Source organism: Neolamprologus multifasciatus, chromosome 16 (genome assembly GCF_963576455.1).
Source record: "Neolamprologus multifasciatus chromosome 16, fNeoMul1.2, whole genome shotgun sequence".
Classification (NCBI taxonomy): Eukaryota; Metazoa; Chordata; class Actinopteri; order Cichliformes; family Cichlidae; genus Neolamprologus; species Neolamprologus multifasciatus.
Genome location: NC_140454.1, coordinates 5299699 through 5323733, shown reverse-complemented (window position 1 = coordinate 5323733; position 24035 = coordinate 5299699). Strand labels below are relative to the sequence as shown.

Genomic DNA, 24035 nt, shown 5'->3' with positions numbered 1-24035 from the left:
TTGCCATGGTTACAGGGTGACACGCTCTCTCTGTGACTGTGTTTCCTGGGTGAGAGAGCGCCTTTTTGTTGTTGTTGTTGTGCTAAGCTAATAGGCAGAATGCTCTAAAGAATGTAGCATCATAGGCAGTGTAGTCCGTGCTGCAGGGAGAATGGACTGCCATACCCCTTATATGTCTGTGAGCGCGAGGAGGGAGAAAAAGGAAAAGTACGAGCTGTCATCGAGCAAAAACGGGAGCTGGAAGCATGTAAATATAATAATAACCACTGCAGCCAAGAAGAGTGACTGACGAGCCCAGTTGTAAGTAAGCTATTAAGACTCGACTGTACACCGTGTTCGTGTTTTCCTCCTAAGTTCTGTTGGAGCAGCCTTTCAGCGCATCTCTCTGTCTCTCGCAAGCAAAGTTGACCCAGACAACAAAGTAAAGCTATTCTTCAGCTACCAGCCCGACACAGAACCCACCGTATTAGCCAGAGGTCCCTTTACTATGGTTCGGAGCCGCGGACCTTCAGTAACAGTAATAAATCACAGCAATAGTACATTCATGTAGTTGTAAACAGCATGATAATATATTAAGTAATCCAAAGTATTCAGAATACGTTACTCTCATTGAGTAACGTAACGGAATACGTTATAAAATACATTTTGGGGCATGTATTCTGTATTCTGTAATGGAATACATTTTAAAAGTAACCTTCCCAACACTGGCCATAATTGACACTGTAACTGATTTACAGAATATAAACAAAAACCAGCGAAACTACTTTAAAGTTCTTTGTAAATTTGCCCCAAAATTAGACCTTAAATTTTTTTTTCCACTTAGAAGTTACTTCTACCACCATCATTGCTCCTGAATGTCTTTGTCTTGTAATGTCTTAAAAAATATTACTAAAACACCAATATGACATAGTATGTATTAAAAAAAAAAAAAGAAGCACACCCTCTTTCAATTCTAAGGCTTAATATTTAAGAAAATAATAAAAAAAAATCATCTGGTCCTTACAAGGTTATAAAATTATTTAAACAAAGCTTCATATGAACGGCAACACATGGCATTAGTGTGAAATATTAGGCACACCCTATGACTCAGTATTTCAGAGAAACCAGTTGAACAGCAAATTTAAAGTAATGGTTTTCACTATGACTTTATCAGTCTATCACATCTTTGCGGAGGAATTTTGGCCCACTGTTGATAACAGTTCTTAAAACCTCTTGTGCAATTTTACAAACTTAAGTTGTGCTGTCATGTTATTTTTAAGGAGAGGAAGTTTTCTCCTATCAACCCTTCCAAACAAGCTTTTTACTACCTCTAATGCTACTTTTTCCATTCGTACTGTTGTTAGCTTTAACATTCATCCTTCATTCTTCACGTGCTTCGATATAGTCAGTGTTAGCTCAGTGGTTATTAAAGATAGCGTTCAAAGTAATATTACATCAGGTTGTATATATGTTGTAGAATGTGGCATGGTGGAATAATTGAGAGAATCTCCACTAAACATTGGGTTGGCATTAGGGGTGGGCGATATAAACGATATACGATAGAAACTATATAAATTTGGCCAACGATAAAGATTTTGACTATATCCTCTATCGCGATAGCGCATGTTGCAGATGTCATCAAGCTGCGCCTGTTTTGGTTGAAAGCATCGCAGCGGCTAAAACCATTATCATCTGCAAATTATGCCGACAGTCATAGCAAAGAGATGAAGCACTTTTGAAATATGGGGAAAGCGAAAAACTGCGCTTCCTCCACTTCCGTAACATTGATTCATTAATGCTGAATTCTCTCGCAGCTGTTCTATTCCCATGTTGTTGCAGTATATTAATGACTAACCTCGTATTGTGGATGAATAATCTCAGTTGTTCTCCTGACTGAAGTTTGGCCCGTGTATAGCATCCTGCTATGCGATTGCATTTGTCCCTGACCACCAGAATCCCTCACGTTAACTTTTATCGAGTGGAAAAAAAGTTGGCGTTCATCCTCCAGCTTCACTGTGCTAATGTTATGCTAACATAGCTGTGTCGCTAGCAATCAGGTAGCACAAGATTATATACCAGGTAGTCCAACTTCAGTAACCCTACAAACGTCACTGCTGTTTAGTTTTCTGTCTTCATTTATGTTGAAGTGGTAGCAGAGCTGTACGTTTGAATTAGTTTCAAAAATCTCTCAGTCAGAACATGGTATGAAATGTTTAGGTGGAAACTAGCGAGCTAACTTCCTGTTAACTTCTAAACAGGAAGTTAGTTAAACTTAATTGTTACACCTGGTAAAGCAGCAACACTGATGATTTTATTAAAGATTAAAGAATTTAAACCGTTTTTAACTCTCAGTGTTTGTTTGACTTTGGTACCTGAAGCAGACGGAATCTTGGACCCAGATTACTCCAAGAAGCTCCTCACTACGGCAGCCGTAATGCTCTGACAATCCATCAAGCAGTGCGGCTTACCAAAGTTGTACTAAAACATTTTTTAACAGATTTCTGCAGCCAAAATCGGTTCGAGGTCAGTAAGCACAACCAGAATTCATACATAAGGCGCAATCTCGATTTTTGAGAAAATTAAAGGATTTAAGTGTGCCTTATAGTGTGGAAAATACGTTATACAGAAGAAAAGAATATATCGTGATATATATCGTTACCGCACATGCTTCAAATTATATCGCGATATGAATTTGAGACCATATCACCCAGCCCTAGTTGGCATCATCTTCCATTTGAGTTATTGCATGCTTTGGTGTTTTTGTGTTTTGTCTTTGTGTTCTGCAGCTCTTCTCCAGCTGCCAGCTATTTAGAGTTGAGTACAGAGAGTAGTTGATTGGTAATGATTTGAGCCCTTCTCAATAAAGGGGAGAGAAAACAGCAAGGATGTTCTTTGTTTTTCTGTAGGACACAGTTGGAGAAGGGAAGCCGGTTGAAATTGGAGACTCCAGTGAGATAAGTGAACATTTTAAAGGAAAATAGTTTTAACCTGATCTGGAGGGTTTTGCTCTTAAAATAATCAGTGACATCAGGAGGTTGATTCACTTTAATTAGAATTTATGTGGATTTGTTGTGATAAAGAGACTGGATTGGAAACTGTTGGTGTGCTGGACCTGCGTGTTACGCAAGTTTAACGGGGAAAAAGCCTACTCTGTAATTAGGAGGTAACCAAAGAGAGGAAATTGTTCAAGACTTGGAGAGGAACAGCTTGATTGTTCAAGTCCCTGATGGGGAATCCAACTCCCTAAGAACACAAAGTCTGTTAATGTGGGTGGAAATCCTTTCTCAGGAACATGCGAGATCGATGCACTATATTATCTTGGGTTCCAGCAGTACACCCATCTACAGATGAATCAGACAATCATTTATGAGTCATACTTGTGCATAACTGACTAATTTCTTTCTCACCGGTCTTTACTCAATATTTAGCACCAAGTTATAACATGTTTGCATATAATTTAAAGTTCAGCCCGCACAGCAGCTGTGAAGCTGAAGCCAGATTTGGATGCTTTGAGCTAAATATCACTATGAGAATGATAACATAAATACAAGCTCGTAATACGCTGAAGCTAAGCAGATTTACATCGTTCAAGTGTGTTGATATGCTGTTGAGAAACATTTTTCAGATGAGTGACCCGTTAGTGAACTCACTAGGTTTTGCTGTTTTCAGGCAATCAGATTTAAGGCATGGAAATGGGTTCAGTGATAGCCAAAAGTAGAACCCCTCCAATATATCGACCATATATAGACAAGCAGTGGTAACATGGTTTGATCTGTCATTTTGTGCCTTTTATAGCTGTCAGTGCTCAGAAAATTCTGAGAAAATCTGTTTTGTCAGGAATAAAGTCTAGGTGACAGCCAACACAAACAGAAAGAGACCGACAACATAAAACCGCAAACACAGGATGCTGGCAGTACACGAAGATCAAATGACCAAGATAAGTAAAAGAGGGGATTTTTTTTTATTATCAAAGTGCACAGAAAGTATCAGTTAGGATTAGTCTGAAATTAGTCAGAAACTGTTAAATATGCCACTGATTTCTAAGTCATGAAATTTAATTTTATGTTTTGTCTTTAAGTCTTCGACAGTGTAGTATAAAATCTTTATAATAGTTTTAGAGATGCTTTTACATTTCTGAATGTTTAATTTTTCATTTATCTTTTTCTGCATGTATACAGTGAAGGTAACATCTTATGCGTATTGTACTTATTTAAGAGGAGATTGGATCAGTGTCAAACCTGCAAACCTTTACTGTGTTTAAATTGCATATATCTGGATATATTTGTGTTTCGCTAAATCTAAACTACAAACCTGCCCCTCTTCACACAAACTTATTTTTATTAAATTATTATTATCATTATTATCTGGTTGCCCTAGCACCATCTAGCCTTTGGAAGGGACACCGCACTGTTAACAAGAAAAAGCGCAGCATTATGTTTATTTTGTGTATTTAGATGGCGTCTTTCCGTTAGACGGAGGATCTTGGAAGGTTCCAAAACATCAGCTGGCTAATAATAGCGCACTGTTTTTAGGGGAGTTTTCCATTTAGAGGTTTTTCCACTTCAAGATCATGATATCTTGTGTTTAAGGTGTATTGCTCTTAAAATGACCTGATTCAGTTATGACTGGTTTCCTGTTCTTCAGCATACAAAGCACTAAATCATAATACAGAATAATACAAAACAGCAACACCTTTTTTAAGAGATGTTTCAAATGCTAACAGCCTCCTTACATGGACATGTTCGCGTTTATATTCAAACCTGGCTGAAAATTGTAAATATTTTTACCTGTATAGTTAAATATCTTCTACATTACTGAAATTAATTTACTATTAGGTGACCATGAAGAATGGAGGGATTTTTTAAAACCATTCTTCTAGCAAAAGTGGCAATAAAACACTATAAACAAAACTGTGGTGAAATGTTCCTCATCTGTGTTGTATAGATTAAAAATACTGCCAAAGTTCTTAAGGCTGAGCTAATTTTTAAATGCTTTATACTCACCGTTTAATCATATTTGTAGTGGCTATCCCTGAACATGAGACTGTACCTCTTCTGTTTAAATAAACTGGATCTTGCGCTCGTTCCTTATTATCAAGCTTTTCCTTGCTAATGTGCTAAAGGAGTAATTAGCACATTACTCCTTTAAAGTGCTGTATAATTACAGTTATACAGCACTCTAATTCCTCTACATCACACATATTGTCCAAGATGGCCAATAAGAGGAAACTTATCACAGAAGACTCTAGTTGCTAATGCTAGCTGTGTTTCCACACAAAGCAAAGCTGTTACTTGATCTTACAGCAGTGAAGCAGATCCAGCAGCATCTTGTCTAGTGCACTAATATTCTATCAGTCTCCCATTAAAGACTGGACTTTATACACAATGAACATGCAAAATCAGTCAGAAAAAGCTGCTGGACTTGTAACGTGCGGTGGAGATGAAGCCAGCCGCGGAGGTGTGCAGGTGGATAGCGAATGAGCAACAGCTTCTGACTTTCCAAAAAGTACTAATTTATTTACAATATCAAAAATAAAAGTGCTACCTCTACCACAAATTACTAAAGAGCACACTAGTCCGCGTACACACGGGAGCATCCATTACAGGAGGAGTGCGAAGAAGAACAAAAAAGGGGGTGACACACCAGTCATGAGACAGGAGGCGCCACCATGTGGTGATACACTGCATTACAATAGCAACTGTTACAGACTCTTGGCTTGACAAGCTCCAGCTATCGTTCATGGGACACAGACATGCCCATAAAACAGAGACACGCTACTGTTTCCATTGAGATCCCAGGCAAGTGCAGCTTTCAACAATTATACCCAATAGCATCCAGAAGATTCTAGTGATGTAGGGATGAATGCAAACAGGCGACGTGCATCATGACAGAGCACTGTTTGACATGAAAGTAGAGATATCGCTTCCTCTTGCTATGTTTTAATTAATGTCTAATTTTGAATTTGACTAGGTGCTTGTCTTGATGGAATGCCATTGCCTAAAACTATTCTACTGAATAAGTTTTAATCTTTTCTTCTGAGTAAACTGATGATGATGATGAAGAGACACAATCAGTAAGCCATACTTGGAAAGGAAACTTGGAAAAAAAGAATACAAAATATATAATACTTAAACATTTATACTCAGTCACAAATACTTAAATAACAGAATATAAATATGTATCATTCAAAAATGTATCATTCAGTATAAAAATAAGCAATGCTGTCAACATAAAAAATAATTATCCTTTCAAATATGTACACAGCCTGCTCCCTTCTATAAAGGAAAGGTGTAATTTTAAAAGTTGCTAGCACGCCTGATGATATATTATAAGTGCATAATAAATACAATTCAAATGTAGAAAAAATGTATTGCTATCACTTATGTAATAGCAAACATGCACCAATAGAAAAGTCCAGCAGATGCCTCCATCCTTGTTGCACATGTTGGGAAATTCATTGTGCAGAGGAATGTGTGGGCTTGCTTATTGTAGTCCTAGTGAGTTAAAAATACAGGTGACGACAGCTGTAAACACGTAAATTTTCCATGTGTCAAGTGTTCCAAGAAACAGGCCTGATGGATGAATCCCATCAATAAAACTTTAAGATATTGTTTAGACAATAGTTTGGAGCCTTCTCTTAGGTACTGGGGGCATGTGGTACCTGAGATTTATCCAAAAGTTTCTCTTTGAGTATAATTCTGTGAATTTGTGTGTCGCAAGAAAATCTTTCTTCCATTGCAGGGCTCCTTGTTTCCTCTTGATATAACGCAGAGACTCTGGCAAGTGACTGTAATCCACTGGACCATCTGGCAAAAAAGAGAAACATTTTAAATATAAATGAAAATAAACACGTTTAATAAGCTGACAGTTTAATTTTTATTAAATGAAGTCCTGACCAAGTGCAACAAGTCCAGAGATGAACACACTTTATTCCTTGTCAAAATGTACTAAGTTAGCTTAGCATAAAAGCTGGAAGTAAATCTCTGTTTGTGATGCCTGCAAAGCATTATGCATGACTAAATAGGGCATGAATGCTGAGTTATATAACTCGTGACTTAACAGAATTCATGTGGCTAGAGGTTTTTGAAAAATGAGGAATCATTTACCAATTTCCACCAGAATAACTCTGGGATCATTCTTCGTCAAAGCATCATGAAGGCCAACTTTCTGCTCATACCACACTTGGCTTTGATTGTCACATATGCAAGTGCTTTCCTCCGTTTTCCCCTCAGGTGATAAGATGATAAGCAGTCTGCGGCACTGGTGCATCGCAGCAGCTGTTGCATCGTGTATTGCTGTAAGAGATTCATGGCCAGACACAAAACTGCAGGTTAAAACTCTTTGTCTGCAAACTGAAAACAGCCCATTTCCACAGCACAAACTATAATTTTGGGCAGAACTGTGACTTCTTCCAGGCACTCATTTCTTCTTCTTTTTTAACTTACCAGTTTAGTCTGCATTAATAAAATTAAAGAACCTTGTAAGTGCCTTGAGGCAGCTGTTATTGTGATTTGGCACTATATACATGAAAAACTGAATTGAATTGCAATGTATCACCAATACAAACATAAAGGAAATAAACTAGAACAATAAGAAGAACACAAAAAGAAAAGGGAAAAACAGAAATACAGAGGATAGCTAGACATCAGCTCAAGAAGGTATTAAGTCTGTTTTTAACTGTACTGTACTGTGTTCCAGTAATTTAATAAACATGGCTTTTATCCAATTTCTCCCATCTATTATACTGGGAGTTTAACCAAGAAGCTCTTATTTTCTTTTCAAGCTTCTCTTTCTTTTTTCTTTTTGCAACTATAAACAGAATTCTTACAGATACAGTTGTGGTCAAAGGTTTATATACACTCATCATGATGCAATGCCACCACCATGCTACACAGCTGTTACAGTGTTCTTTGGTTCAACAGCCTTTACTTTATCTTCCAGGTCATGGCAGGCTTGAGTCCTGGTGGTTCCTCTGAAGTTTTTCCTAATTAATGTTCTCTGATCTGAGGACAGCATTATTTGGTCGTTGTCCAGATAGTGGCAAAGCAGTGGCACATCCAAAAAACTTGTACTTATTTGTAGTTAGAGTTCTGAACTGAGGGTCTTTGAACCTGCTGTTGTTTAACAATAACTCCAGACCTTCCCTTCCCAACTGTAAATCTACAGTTGTCCTTCTTAGATCTTCACTAAGACCTGAGTATTGGTCAATCTAATGAGTGCTGTCAAACAAATCCTTTTCATGCTGGCAAAGAGAAATATTGACTGACTACAACATCAGTTGTAATCGCTGATGACTTTAGTAGCACAAAGATAATAGGCCTTGGTCTTGTCCAGTTAACAGATAGTGTAGAAGCAGGGGTCTCGAACTCCAGACCTTGAGGGCCGGTGTCCTTCAGGTTTTAGATGTGTCCTTGATCCAACACAGCTGATTTAAATTGATAAATTACTTCCTCAATATGTCTGAAGTTCTCCAGAGGCCTGGTAATGAACTAATCATTTGATTCAGGTGTGTTGACCCAGGGTGAGATCTAAAACCTGCAGGACACCGGCCCTCGAGGCCTGGAGTTTGAGACCCCTGTTGTAGAGGCTTCAGCACCACTTATTAGAGGTTTAAGTGAGTGTATGTATATATTTGACTCTTTGAGTCTGTGTGCATTAGAGAAAATCAAAATGAACATCAAGCAACCAGTTCTTGTTTTATAAAGTCATTAAAGACGTTAATTTAACCACATTTAAAATGCAACTAGTTCTACTTGTCTTTTACCTGAAAGCATCATAGCAACTGATTTAGATTCGTTGGTTATGTATTTGATGTCTTAATTTAATAAAAACTGTGAACAGCAGTTTGTGACAATAAACAGCTCAAAGCCTTTGTATGTTTGCCCGTCTTTTGGGGGTTGGAGAATGACCTTAACAACCTCAAGAATTACACTACGTCTTTCTACCTCTGTTTACATATTATGGATATCTGCTTCTTACCTCCGCCAGGACAGTCATCCCGTCCTCTGATAAACAGAGAGTAGCCATATTGTTCCTCCAGCTTCTCAGGCAGGATCCGCATGGCAAACCTCGCGCCCTCATCTGAACTCATGGCATTGGAATGGATGAAACTCACGTAGGCATCATAGAGCTTCCCATCTGGAACTGACAGAATCTAAATGATTGTTTATGTTCATTTTATAAAGTTTGATCCTTTTAAAATGTGAACCAACATCCAGCTTTCACAGCTTTCAGTACTGTGTTAGTCGTGCTGTAAGGTTAGTACGGCCTTACCTTGTTGTTTGGGAAAATGTGCCAACAGATCCCTGTAAGCCAATATCAGGTTAACTTTAAAGAAGAAGAAGCACGCAGCCAAGGCTAGAACAGCCAGAGATGCAGAAAGGCAAACAGCCCAACTCATGTGGAAAGAACTGCGGTCAGCTGGAGAGAGGAAGGAGACAAACATAGGGCAAGTGTCTCAGACGACTATAATTCTTGAACACACACATTTATATGTATATGTCTCTATATATCTTTATTACCTTCTTTAAGCTTCACCACACTGATTTGTTCTCCCGCTAGGCTTTCTAAATGGCACTGGAACTCAAAATTCAGGAACTTGCGATGAACTTCAGCGATGGACAGAATGACCAGTTCGTATACTTTGCCTTCTCTATGAATACTAAAGGGTAGAGAAACAATCAGTCAGTCAGAATGAATCATGGAATCAAAGAATAATATGAAAATGTTAGGTGTTAAACTTTTTGTGCTGCTACAGTTGCAACATTTACAGTCTATTACTCAGAAAAGAAGTTCTGCCTCCAAGTGACATTTAACGTCTGACACATTGTGTTGTTTTGATTTAATCTCGATGCAGTATAATGCAGTGCTTTGTATTCGCCCTATTAATAGCCCCATCCATGGTAATGTAAAACTCACGTATTCCGGGACACACTAATCTCCTCGAGGTCCTCAGCGTAATCCTTACCAACAGTCCAGTGCAGTGAAGACTCGTTATCCTCACTGTAGCCTATGAATGCTAAACACTGCAGCTCCACTCTCAAACCTGGCGGGCAGTGAGATTAAAAAACGAAGAAACTGTCAGTCTATATTTCCCGTTTTGATAAAACAAAAATATATATCAACAACAACAACAACAACAATCTTTATTTATAGAGCACATTTAAAAACCAGCGGTATACCAAAGTGCTTAACATAAGAGACAGAGAAGTAACACGAGTATTATAAGGCCTTAGCAAAGTATCAAATATACTCACAGGTCAATGCCACTAATACACAGGGGTAATATAAAATGCATATCAAAATAAAAACATAATAAAAGCACAAGCCATAAAAAATATGTATAAGAAAAAATAAAGTCTAAGAGTCAGGTGCGAGCATTAACAAGCAGGGAAGGCGAGATTAAACAAATAGGTTTTTAATCGTGATTTAAAAGGTTGGATAGAATCGGACGCCCGGATCACAATCGGAAGGTTATTCCACAACTTTGGTGCAGCCAGGGCAAACGCCCGGTCACCTCTAGACTTCAGCCGAGATCTAGGCTGCACCAAGAGTATCGTTAGCTCAAATGAAGTTTAACGTCACTGAAACTATTCAAAAGGCTTCTGACTAATTCTGTTCAGTTGCTAGATGACAAAGCACCATTGCAAAGGTTTTAAAGGCCCAACCGGTCGCAGCAGATGGCCGCCCCTCCCTGAGCCTGGTTCTGCCGGAGGTTTCTTCCTGTTAAAAGGGAGTTTTTCCTTCCCACTGTCGCCAAAGTGCTGCTCATAGGGGGTCATATGATTGTTGGGTTTTTCTCTGTAACTATAAAGCGCCTTGAGGCGACTTTTGTTGTGATTTGGCGCTATATAAATAAAATTGAATTGAATTGAATTGAATTGAAAGGACTTTACTGTCATCTTGACTTGAAAAACAACTGTTTGTCAAGTATTTATCATAAAGATCATACAGTCAATAAATGGATAATGGTGTAAATGACTTCATGATATTTAAAGGTGTTTATAATATTTTTTCCATAGCACTAACATTCACTCTAATGCATTTTATTTAGTGTTTTACTTGCCTAGTTCAACTGTAATCTCTTGCTGGTCAGGGGTCACCAGCTGTGGCTCTACAAAAACTTTTTCTGGGAGGTCTGCAAGAAAGAAACAAGGAAGGAAAAATAAAGAAAGTGGGACAATATACATTTAGATCCATAAGCATTTGTATATATTGCCTCTGTACACCATCACAGGCTAATTTAAATCAGACAAACAAGATGTGATTGAAGTGCAGATGTTTAGCTTTAATTCAAGAGGTTTGACCGAGGTTTTGCATGAACTCTTTAGGAATTACACTCGTTTTTATCCATAATCCCCCATTTTCAGCCGCTCAAAAGTATGGGAGATGAGGCCTGTTTCCTCGTCATTCCATGATAAACAAAGTTAATTAAAGAGATCTGGATCTGAGTCCAATAGCTAAACTTGTATTTCAGCATTTCACTGGAACTTCTTGTGAAATTCACTGAGACGTTGATGCAAATTAAGAAAATGAATCTGGCCCCAGAAGACCAAACAAAACTACTAGAGTCCATGATTTAATAGTCTTCCTGTGGGTAAGAAAAAAAAAAGATAAACAACATTTAACCACAGTTGTAAACACTCAAGGAAATATGGTGTCGTTATCAGAGTCTAGAATATACAATCAAGAGATGCCTTTATGAATGTAAATACAGATGGTTTACCAGATGGTGAAAACCACTGTTCACACTCAAGAACAAGAAGAGCCTGCATGTTCTGAGAAAACATCTTTGGACATATTTAACTTACAACAGCACGAGGAGAAGAGAAAAATAATGAAAATGGAGAGATACAACTCGTATGCCAAAGCATCCAATGATTTATTTATTTTTTGTTAAACCCCCTGAATTAAGTCATCAAGTCTATGATTAAACAAAACAAAATAATAATAATAATTATGTACAGCCAGAGTAATATATTAAAAAATGACACTAGAATAATTAAGGATTCAATATGAGAGCTCTACAGTACTTACCATCTTTAACAGTCAACAGGATGCTGCGTGACGCTGTATAATTCCTGCCATCCAAGTTAATGTCTATCAGGCAGGTATATTTCCCATTGTCCTCCTCCGAGGCTTGAGGAAGCCTCATGTTGCCTTTCATATCAACAGAGATGGGTTTCCCTTGCCGCTGAATGAGCTGGCAATCCTGCAGACAGAAACCAAACTTGTAGTTAGTTTTCACAGTGCCGTATTTTTGAGAGGTATTTTTGAGCCTTGAGACAAGAAAGAAAAGCCAGAAATAAAGGAAAACATGAATAAAAAGCAAAAAACTGGCATAGTGATCTCAAAATGTGTTGATCGCAAGTTTCCAGGTAACAAAATGCATAGTACTACATTGTTGCTGGCCTGGGTGGCAACCAGTCTTATCTGCCAGGGGGGCAGATCTGGCACACATTTTTCCCTGATATCCACAGAAGGGGGCAGTGTTGCATTTATGGAAGTTGTAAAACAGAAGCCTGGGATTTGGCCCACCTAAGCGGAGCGATTGTATATAAACTAGCCTAGTTTATATCTGCTGTTTACACTGATAGTTTATCAGCAATTGTTTCTGTCCACTCTTCATGATATTATATTCCATAAGATGGGATTATACACCAATAGCATAGCATTATGACCACTGACAGGTGAAATGAATAAAACTGATTCATTAGCACCTGTTACTGGCTGGGATATATTAGATAGCAAGTGAATATTTTGCCCTCAAAGTTGATGTGTTAGAAGCAGGAAAAATAGGCACGCGTAAGGATTTGAGCCGAGTTTGACAAGTGCCAGCTGGGTGAGAGCCTCTCCAAAATTGGAGTGTGATCCAAGCCAACAGACGAGCTACTGTAGCTCAAAATGCTGAAGGAGTTGATGTAGGTTCTGATAGAAAGGTGTCAGAATAGTGGATCACAGTTTGCTTTGGGTAATGTTCTGCTGGGAAACCATCCATGAGGATGTAACTTTGACACGTACCACCTAACTAAGCACTGCTGCACATAGAAACAGTATTCCCTGATGGCTGTGGAATCTTGCAGCAGGATAATGCACCCTGCCACAAAGCAAAAAATGGTTTACAAATGGTTTGAGCAGCACAACAATGAGTTTGGAATCTTGACTTGGCCTCTAAATTCTCCAGATCTCAATTTAATCAACATCTGTGGGATGTGTTGGACAAAGAAGCCCGATCCATGGAGTCTCCACCTCCCAACTTATAGAAATTATAGGATCTGTTGCTTAGATACCACAGCACACTTTCCGGGGTTTTTTGGAGTCCACATCTCGAGGGGTAATGTCTGTTTTGACAGTAAAAGGGGGACCAGGTAGTCATAATGTTATGCCTGATTGGTGTATATGGAGGGCAGAGACCAGACCGCCAGTACGTTCTTCAGCCAGCTTTTTTAGGTGCAAAATAATATGGATGAGCAACAGTTTTCTTTGTACTCAAATCAGGTCCTAACAAGGCAAACATGTCAATGCAGTAAAACAAGTGTATTAGGCCTCTTTATACCTTCATCCATCGTACGTTCACCATGCTATTCAGTCCGAAGATTTCTTTCTGTTTACAAGGAAGACTGTCGCTCACTCCTTTTGTGATGGAAATACTCTCAACGGTATAAGGACACTCTCCACTAGACACTGACACCCAAAACTTTAGCCTCCGTAATAATACTCCGGACTGATTCCTGAAAAGAAAAAGAATTGTAAAGCCAACAGCAAGAAATATCCCTGTACTTTTTGTTTATCCTAAATGGTTACAGACAATATGACTAAAATCTGAATTGATGTTTCAGTTATGCCACTATTCCACTGATAAGCTGAAGTTATATACAGTGGGGCAAAAAAGTATTTAGTCAGCCACCGATTGTGCAAGTTCCCCCACTTAAAATGATGACAGAGGTCAGTAATTTGCACCAGAGGTACACTTCAACTGTGAGAGACAGAATGTGAAAAAAAAATCCATGAATTCACATGGTAGGATTTGTAAAGAATTTATTCGTAAATCAGGGTGGAAAATAAGTATTTGGTCACCTCAAACAAGGAAAATCCCTGGCTCTCACAGACCTGTAACGTCTTCTGTAAGAAGCTTTTCTGTCCCCCACTCGTTACCTGTATGAATGGCACCTGTTTGACCTCATCATCTGTATAAAAGACACCTGTCCACAGCCTCAACCAGTCAGACTCCAAACTCCGCCATGGCCAAGACCAAAGAGCTTTCGAAGGACACCAGGAAAAGAATTGTAGACCTGCACCAGACTGGGAAGAGTGAATCTACAATAGGCAAGCAGCTTGGTGTGAAAAAATCAACTGTGGGAGCAATCATCAGAAAATGGAAGACATACAAGACCACTGATAATCTCCCTCGATCTGGGGCTCCACGCAAGATCTCATCCCGTGGGGTCAAAATGATCATGAGAACGGTGAGCAAAGATCCCAGAACCACACGGGGGGACCTGGTGAATGACCTGCAGAGAGCTGGGACCAAAGTAACAAAGGTCACCATCAGTAACACACTACAACGGCAGGGAATCAAATCCCGCAGTGCCAGACGTGTTCCGCTGCTGAAGCCAGTGCATGTCCAGGCCCGTCTGAAGTTTGCCAGAGAGCACATGGATGATACAGCAGAGGATTGGGAGAATGTCATGTGGTCAGATGAAACCAAAGTAGAACTTTTTGGTATAAACTCAACTCGTCGTGTTTGGAGGAAGAAGAATACTGAGTTGCATCCCAAGAACACCATACCTACTGTGAAGCATGGGGGTGGAAACATCATGCTATGGGGCTGTTTTTCTGCCAAGGGGACAGGACGACTGATCCGTGTTAAGGACAGAATGAATGGGGCCAAGTATCGTGAGATTTTGAGCCAAAACCTCCTTCCATCAGTGAGAACTTTGAAGATGAAACGAGGCTGGGTCTTCCAACATGACAATGATCCAAAACACACCGCCCGGGCAACAAAGGAGTGGCTCCGTAAGAAGCATTTGAAAGTCCTGGAGTGGCCTAGCCAGTCTCCAGACCTCAACCCCATAGAAAATCTGTGGTGGGAGTTGAAAGTCCGTGTTGCTCGGCGACAGCCCCAAAACATCACTGCTCTTGAGAAGATCTGCATGGAGGAATGGGCCAAAATACCAGCTACTGTGTGTGCAAACCTGGTAAAGACCTATAGTAAACGTTTGACCTCTGTTATTGCCAACAAAGGTTATGTTACAAAGTATTGAGTTGTATTTTTGTTATTGACCAAATACTTATTTTCCACCCTGATTTACGAATAAATTCTTTACAAATCCTACCATGTGAATTAATGGATTTTTTTTTTTCACATTCTGTCTCTCACAGTTGAAGTGTACCTCTGGTGCAAATTACTGACCTCTGTCATCATTTTAAGTGGGGGAACTTGCACAATCGGTGGCTGACTAAATACTTTTTTGCCCCACTGTATCTGTTCAGCACTAATTAGATATAAGATTAAAAAAAATAACATCCATTGGGAATATAAATTAGCACACACACGTACGCAGACTGCCTGAAGGCTGAAACTGAGGAGATTTGATATCCCTCCTCTCATATATTGGATATTTATCCAGTTGCTCATTTGCTCTTAATGGTTTGATCATTTCCTGGATAAATAACACATTCATTTTTAGAAATGGCCAATCCCGTCTCCCTGTTGTATAGGAGGCTCCATATGCTCCCAGTACAACCTCCACACAGTCTCCTAAAAGTGCAACACCAAAGATTTACAGATGTTAAAATCCAGTTAGTAGGTTAGTTGGCATATCTATTAAAAAACAGGTCGCAAAAGGTTGATTTTGTTCATCTGGACGTAGCGTTTTTAGTGGAGACTTCTGAAGGAGTCACTTGGATGAGCGACGAAGGGTTTCCAATACAACAGAGCTTGATCATAGCCTGCATACAACTGTTAGGTTTTACAGCATTTTATTATAAAGTAGCTTGTGTTTGTCTGTGCACGTGTGTTAAAGCACATTTATGAATATACTAGAAGCATGGAACTGCAGGGATCAGGAGAACTCATGCAAGAGAAGTCATACAGATATTTTTATACCTTATCTGACAGGTGTAAGATCCATTGTGGGACATCTGGACAGGTAGAAACCAAAGTAACCTGTCCCTCACTTCCACTCCAGTGGGCAGGCTCAGATTGTCTTTACTCTCCCCTCTGCTCCAGATCACGACGTCATGAGCCTCTGCTGTGTAGCAATTCAGCAAAAAGAAATGGCCAGCACTCACATGGAAGGTATCTATCTCCCCACGGTGGTCTGTAGGTGACAGTGCAACAGGAGACCAACTGTTTGTCATTTAATGTAAGATGTTAAAAAAATATATCAATCTACAAGGAAGACATGTTACTCCAAAAGAAGAACAGATAGAACAGAATAGGACTAAGTAAGTAAAGTAAGTAACATTTTATTTATATAGCACCTTTCTAGACAAAAGATCACAAAGTGCTTTACACAGAGATAACAAGGTATAAAACAAAAACAGACAAAAAGTTAACGAAATGCAAATCTAAAAAGATGTGTTTTTAGTTGTTTTTAAAAGAGACTACCGAGTCACATGTGAGTACTTCAAGGATTTGGTCAAAAGCCTTGCTGCAGCGTTCTGAACAACCTGCAGACGTTCCAGGGAGTTTTTGCTTAGACATGTAAACAGTGAATTACAGTAGTCCAGACGTGATGAAATGAATGCAGTTTAGTACGAGATACAATAGGACTTAATTTGGCAATGGTTCTTAAGTAATAAAAGCAAGACCAAATCAGAGATTTGACATGGACATCCAATGTGAGAGCTGGGTCAAAGGTTACCCCTAGGTTCCTGATAGATGATTTCACAAATGTCGAAAGGGGACCAGCATTCATTATCATAGGTACAAGTCTGTTAGGAGCACATGCAAGGACTTCAGTCTGTCCTTTATTAAGTTGGAGAAAGTTATCATCCAGCCAACCTTTAATGGATTCTAAGCACTCATTCAGAATCTGCAGCTTAGACAGATCTTGGGGCTTAAAAGGAATGCATAGCTGGATATCATCTGCATAGCAGTGATAGCAAATGTCCTCAAAGGGCCTCAAAATATGCTGGAGAGGAAGTAGATATATTAAAAACAATAAAGGCCCCAAAACAGAACCTTGTGGCACACCATAGGCAAGTTGAAGATGACCTGTACTTAGAAACCGCCACAAAAAGCATCGTTCATACAAATATGAGGAGAACCACTCCAAGGCAGATCCAGATACACTGGCCCAATATTTCAGCATTTCAAGCAGAATTTAGTGGTCAACTGTATCAAAGGCTGGCGTCGGGTCCAACATCAGCAAAACAGAACATTTTCCTACATCGTTTTGCATCAAAATGTCACTGGAGACTCTAAGAAGGGCTGTTTCAGTAGAATGAGGTCTACGAAAGCCAGACTGAAATTTGTCAAGGATATCGTGTTTGTCCAAAACTGCTGTAAGCTGCTTAGCCACAACCTTTTCTAAAATCGTAGCAGTTAGCGGTAATTTTGAGATTGGCATGTAACTGCTGGGGGTTTTTTTTAATGGGGTGTACAGCACAGGGACTTTACCAGTGAAGTGTTAATTGTGGTGAGCACACAAGGACCGATAGACTGGAAGACATTTTTGAGTGACGATGCAGGTAAACTGTCAAATGAACAGGAGGATACTTTCTTTGAATTAACTAATCTTTCCAGCTCGGCTAGTGAAACAGATGGTGTAAAAACTGCTGATGGGGAAAAATGTTTTCTTACATTACTAAAAAAAAAAAATTCTATTAAGAAAGAAAGAAATTTTTCACAATCTTCATTTGAAGAAATTGGGGGCAGCAGGTGGAGCAGGAGTAATAATACCAGTAATAATACCTTAGGATTACCTCTGCTCTGGGTAACAAATTTAATTCTCCTCAGAATAAATGTGTGAAAACATCAATGCCCACTGCGATTTAACCCATCTGGTCACTCGCCGTAGAGTTTCTGTTTACAACTGTTTGTTCTTTTCTGTTCTTCTTTTCATTTATGGCATGTCAAGGACACAACCAATGTTAGGTCATTCATAAAGATAAATAACAACAACAAGGCAAAGCAATACCTCCAGTTAGTGTCGGACCAAAATGCTGACACTGAAGTTTCAAAAGTTGAAAACTTATGGATGACCTGATGGTGGCCCATCTTTCATACTGTTTACAGAAGATATTTTTAGGACAAACACCCCTTGGTGGACGTAGCTAGCTGTTAGCCAACTTCCATGAAAAGACATTTGTGTTCTTTTCCAAGCTGTGAATGCCATGTCCAAAGTAGAACAACATCAATATGGATTCCTGGAAATGGGTGTCTTGCTACAGTCAAAGAGCAAACATTTCGTAACAATGACTAATGCAACTTGTTAACTTCTAATATTGCAGGTTATCAACCACTGAGAAGGGCTATGCACTTCCATGCACGTGTGCAAAGATATGTCACCACCACCACTTCATTATTGAATTTAATAGTAACTGTTTGGCATCTGTAAACAGAACTAGGGATGCTTTCCTGTTTTTCTTCCCCGTCTGTTAATAACATAAGATAAGATAAACCAGTATTTGTCCCACACATGGGAAATTTGTTGGGTCACGGCAGAAAGGGGACAGTACAAAGTTACAAGCACCAAAAATTAGGAAAAACAATAGAATATAATACTTTATAAATAGAATAAAATAGTATGTTGCATTGAAAATTTACACTTTGTAGTATTGCACCTAAGGGAGACAAGGAGAAGGCTATCATGGTGTATTGGATGTAAATGAAATTCTATGATAATCGTATTTTGTGGTAAGTGGTTAAATGTTTGCTCTGACACAGAGCAGTTGCTGCACAAACTGTACCAAATCATTTCTACCCTTTTCTTGAGTTTTTAGTTATCTAAGTTTTACTTAGTCAAATGGATGTTGCACATATGTGCAAAGTTATTTTTATCAAGTTATATTCTGACTGGTCTGAACAGTCAGCACTAAAATACTTTGCTATTCACAATGTCAGAGATACATGACGTTTGTGGTTAACAAGATTGTTACTGTGGTAGAAAATACCCACGTGTTTTAACATATTTAGTCTTCAGGCACAGTTGATGAGCCACAAAGAAGTTTTGGTGGATGGGCTGAGAACACGATACCTGAAAACGAGGTTATCAGCCCAATGTGATGATGTATTTTTTATTATTAAAAATCACACAATCAGACAGGCCCTTATTACATATTACCATAGGCTCCGTCCTGTTTATGGTAATGTGCAGGAGCTTTCTGAAGCTTTTCATACACATAGCTAGAACGACATTTCACAGAATTAAAATAAATATCAAAATATATCAAATTTGTTTAGAAATTTTACACACTATGTTCACACTTCTTGCCACAGCTTGTGCGTATTCAGCTATGGACAGTGTTTTTCACGAAGGTGCAGTTGTACTAAATTGGTGCTTTTTACATTAAATGTTTAAGCGTTTAGTGTTAATAGAAACCGCTGCTAATGTTTGCATTTTCGCTTGTTTAATGACAAAAAGGTTATGGGATTTTAAAAACTGTATGCAATTTATGTTCTGCCTTTTCCACTATTGCTCAAGATTGCATCCTGGGCACAGATTATTCAAACAGTGAGGAAGAGTGTTGTTTGCCACTTCCTGTCAAAGCTGTAAATCTGTCATCAGTGGAACACCTCAAACAGCATTAACTGATGAGACATAACCCTCATCTGGGTTTTTTTTAGACCTCAACATCATCAGTTTTTTAACCCTAATCCTAAACCCGTTATACTGTACTTAACATTACTGTGAACAACAAATTGCACTTTTGCACATTTATTTTTTTCGTTTTAATCTATCAAAAAATTATAAAATGATTTTATGTTTCAGGGTTTAAAGGATTAACAAGATATAAACACTGTTTTCAGCTCATCGTGCCAATTTACTGTAAGAAGAAGAAGAAATTTGTATTACACAGTTTAACTGTTAGTGAAGTTGCAAGGCTGCGTCGGCGAACCTTGTGAAATTCAGGTAATTCTAAAGCATTTGTTCGTCACGGCTGGTCAAACCCAGCTGACAAAAGTGCAACGTGCAGCCGTATCTTAGCAACGCTTAGTAATTTTAGCAGATAGCTGTTAATGTTTGTCTTACACTAATACTTCTTATCTGTGTATACCTTACCTCCATGTAATAATATGGAGGTAAGTCATGTCAGCTAGCCTGTATCAAAGTATTCAGGTGTAACAGAATATTTAGAGTAGTACTTTTAACAAGATTATTACTCTGCTTATTACAGTCAACTGTTTTATTATTGGCGCCACACTTGGCGAGGGATCCTTGGCTCTGCTGGAGCATTTTATAAAACCTTGTCCTTTATGTTCAGCCTGACGTGCACAGGTGCTGCAACTTTAATGCTGACATCTTTTAGCTAAGACGCTTCCTGGAGATTCACACATCAAAGTCTGAGTGTAAATGTTTGGTGTCCTTGACCTATATAATCATCAGAAACCCCACAGACCTTTCCGTTTGTTTGTTTTTTGACGTTATCGTCTATCAGAATCACTTCATTGTCGTGAGAGGAATGTTGAGGGGTATGCTTTTTTTACTCATCAAACCACAGTTGATCTTTTTCTGTCGTGATTGTCTGTCTTGATAGCAAAACCTACCCAGGTAACCTATCAGTTGAATAGAGATTTTATCATACTGCTGTGCATTCTGTGCAGTCCCCTACCACAGATGTATGAATAGATAAATCCATTACAAGGAGCACTGAAGAATCAGCTTTTATTCCAGTATCTATTCTGATCATTGATTTATGATTAATTTATGGTAACATTTGAGTCAGGATATATATATATATATATATATATATATATATATATATATATATATATGTACACATACTGTATACACATACATATACATATAAATGTATTTGCAAAGCTATAGGACAGTTTGCCCTGTCTGTTAAGGAAAATCTTAACAGACAGTTTAACTGGTTTCTAAACCAGTTAAACTGGTTATAAACCATGACAGCTAACCCCACGACATTGGCATAAAGCAGACAGAGCTTGTCACTCAGCTGAAACTAAGTGTTCAGAAGAAGTTGGAGAATCAGTACTTACCACGCGGCACAACAAATGACAGAGACAGCAGAACAGTCACCAAGCAGACCCAACCTGCCGCTGCCATAGTTCTTATCTGAGGGAATCAACAGACTGCGTTTCAGTAAAGTCCGGTGTGATTTTCTTGAGAACACGAGCCATCCTGTCAGGCGAACGTAGTCTTTGCAGTGTATACGAGTTTCTTGACATACTTCCTGGGGAGCACAGCTTCCCTTAAAGGGAAGTGAAAGATGGAGCGTTCTCAGCTCTCACAAGGAAGTCAGAGCCAAAACACTCCCAGTAAAGTCCCAGGAAGTTCCACTGATTGGTGTTTCTTTGTCAAAGGTTGAGAAAAAAAATCCTCTTTGTCATTTGCAGTAACTCTCTGCTGATGTAAATCATTCATGCATCTTTGTTACGTCATCAAAAAGTAATAATTCATATATGAATTGCACTGCATTATACTCATTTTGGTGATTAACATAAAATGGATCGGAGTCAGGTTATATATAAGGGAATTTATGGGCAAGTTCATCTGCAGCACATATTTCTTTAAAAATACTTCATATTAATAGAAAATCAAAATTTCCCAAAATAATGCCAATTTTGGGCTTTCTGGGCTTTGAAAAAACAATGATGACATTCCTATAAAAATGTCTTAATAATAAACTTTGTAGCAATTTTTGAAATGAGTAAGCCTTATATCTCACAACTGCTGTGATAAATACTTAAAGTAAGGGTTTACCACCTTGGATGGTCTTCAGTCGTCACTTGATATGTTTTACATGGCAATTTGTGTCAGCATCGTATATTATTTCACAGTTTACTCAGATATCCCTCTTTAAGTTTGCATTATTGTAAAGTGGTAACCTTCCAAAGCTCAGTGAAGCAAGTGAAAATCACAGTCGCTGAGTATTTAAACTTCAGTGTCTGTGAAGGTTCTCAGTCATCCAGGTCAAAGGAGCTTGCAAAGAAAAGCGTCTGGACTTCTTTAAGTTTAAGTTAAACTTCAGTGCCTTAAATAAATAGATGTCAAGACCAAAATTGAAAATCTGCTGCCAATATATTTTGTGTAAAAGCAATCAAAAGGAATATTGCTGAACAGAAAGACAAAGATAAAATCAACGGAGTGAAACCACGTCAATGTGAAACCAGTACTATAAAATTCAAAGAAGCCTACACCAAGTATTTAAAAAAGATGTAATCATAAAGCTTAATCGAAACTCACCTGTGACGTATATGAAGTTACTACAAAAATAGAAAGAACTATCTGAACAAGTACAGCTGTAGTTTTAATTATAATTTTGACTTTCCACTCTGAATTATGAGACAGAAAGTCTGCCTGTCACTTACAGTACAGTGAACTTGCAGTGACTTGCTGGATTTTCCATCCTCCTACTCCTCCTCCTGTATTTGCATTATTTTATATTGTTCCACTACCCCGGCATGAAATTTCCTCTCAACTGAAAAAAAGTACAACTTGCTTTGCAGTACAGGTTATTCAACCACAGCTAAGTAGCACTTGTGTTAGAATATAGGTCGAGTTGTTGGTGGTTAAGATTTGAAACTGACAGTTGTGTTCATGTAATAATGAAATGGCATTTAACTAACTATCAGTGTACATTTCATGGAAATATTCCATTAAGACAGCTGCATAATACTATTTATTTAAAAAGTACTTCCTTCTAAAAAACAGTTTATTTAGTTAAACTCAAAGCCAATATTTCGTATTCTTTTTCTTAGTGTGTTTGTCTGTTTTAAGGATGAATAAAAACGAGGAATTGTTAGTTGTTCAAAGAGCGATAAAACACTTCTTTGTTCAAACACGGATGCGGCTGCAAATCCGTTATCGGAAAAAGCTGCGGAACTTCCCAGAAACTGTGTTGGAGCTTGAATCAGAGCAGTGTTTTCAGATTATTACATTTACAATGCACAGTTTGATTTTCAAAACAAAAATGTAAACATTCCCCAGGATCCACTCTCTCAAACCTCAAAGCTCTTTGTGGCTTTTTTCAACATATTGGATTTTATCCAAACTTTTAAAAAAATATTCCTACAATGTCACAATTTCTTCTCCAGTTTCAAAGAATTTCACAGACAGTCATCACAAGACTATTTTCACTAAGGACGAAATGGCAATCACGGTTTTCTCAACATGCAATAGTGTTAAAAATGCCGTTTTCTGCTCTTTCCCTTGAGGTCTCGAATGACTTGTAAATCATGAGTCACTGTTGAGTTCAAAATAATCCAATGGTTGTGGAAATGTAACGATGACTTCTAAGATTTACAAAAATGTTTGATTTTCAAAGCATCATTAAAACAAAAATCAACAAATGTTTGTTTTTTAAAAATTTCTATATTCGACGTTGTTGTAAAATCCAACTTCGTATCTGTTTCACTCTCGTCTGTTTCCTTCTCTTTTTGTCTATGACCAGTGAGATCCAGTTACACGTCTGGGCATGGTGAAAGGGAATGAATGACTACGCCCACGAGACTTGGAACCAGACACAACAGGGTTGAACTACAGTGGCGCTTCCCAGTCGTGACTGACCTGAGACGCAAGTTGAGAGCAGTGCAGGGACTGAAAGCTAAAGGAAGAAATTAACATGAGCCAGTGTTTGATAGTGACTGACTGAGTGTTTATATTATGCTTGCTCTTTAAACTAACCAGACGTTGGTTGGTGAATGAACCCAAACTAATATTCTAAATGATCTGTAACCAGATTAAAGGCACTTCAAATCCTAAGTGTGTGTATAACATGTACCCAATAATCTCTTTAGCCCCTTTGTGTGAGTTACCAGCTGCAGTTAGGTAGATTAGACGCTTGATACTTAACCGGTCTTGCTATTTGAAATGTTCAGCCTTTTTTAACAGAGCATCCATGCACAGCTGCCAGATGGC

At 38.4% G+C, this 24035-nt stretch overlaps 1 protein-coding gene across 2 annotated transcripts; it reads right to left on the bottom strand.

Annotated features, from left to right (window-relative positions):
- Positions 1 to 413: 413 nt before the first annotated feature.
- LOC146500086 (interleukin-1 receptor type 1-like) lies at positions 414 to 23570 on the bottom strand. 2 transcript variants are annotated; one of them, XM_085135412.1, is made up of 11 exons: positions 21155 to 23570; positions 16088 to 16301; positions 13535 to 13709; positions 12016 to 12190; positions 11045 to 11116; positions 9898 to 10024; positions 9501 to 9640; positions 9253 to 9399; positions 8959 to 9117; positions 7086 to 7274; positions 414 to 6785 (listed from the first exon to the last, which is right to left on the bottom strand). In XM_085135412.1, the coding sequence occupies exons 1-11, from the start codon at positions 21219 to 21221 to the stop codon at positions 6592 to 6594; spliced, it is 1659 nt and encodes a 552-aa protein (XP_084991538.1). In that variant the 5' UTR covers positions 21222 to 23570; the 3' UTR covers positions 414 to 6591. The 2 variants fall into 2 exon arrangements, with proteins under 2 accessions (XP_084991538.1, XP_084991539.1); XM_085135413.1 differs by having other exon boundaries at positions 8959 to 9123; positions 21155 to 21224.
- Positions 23571 to 24035: the final 465 nt, after the last annotated feature.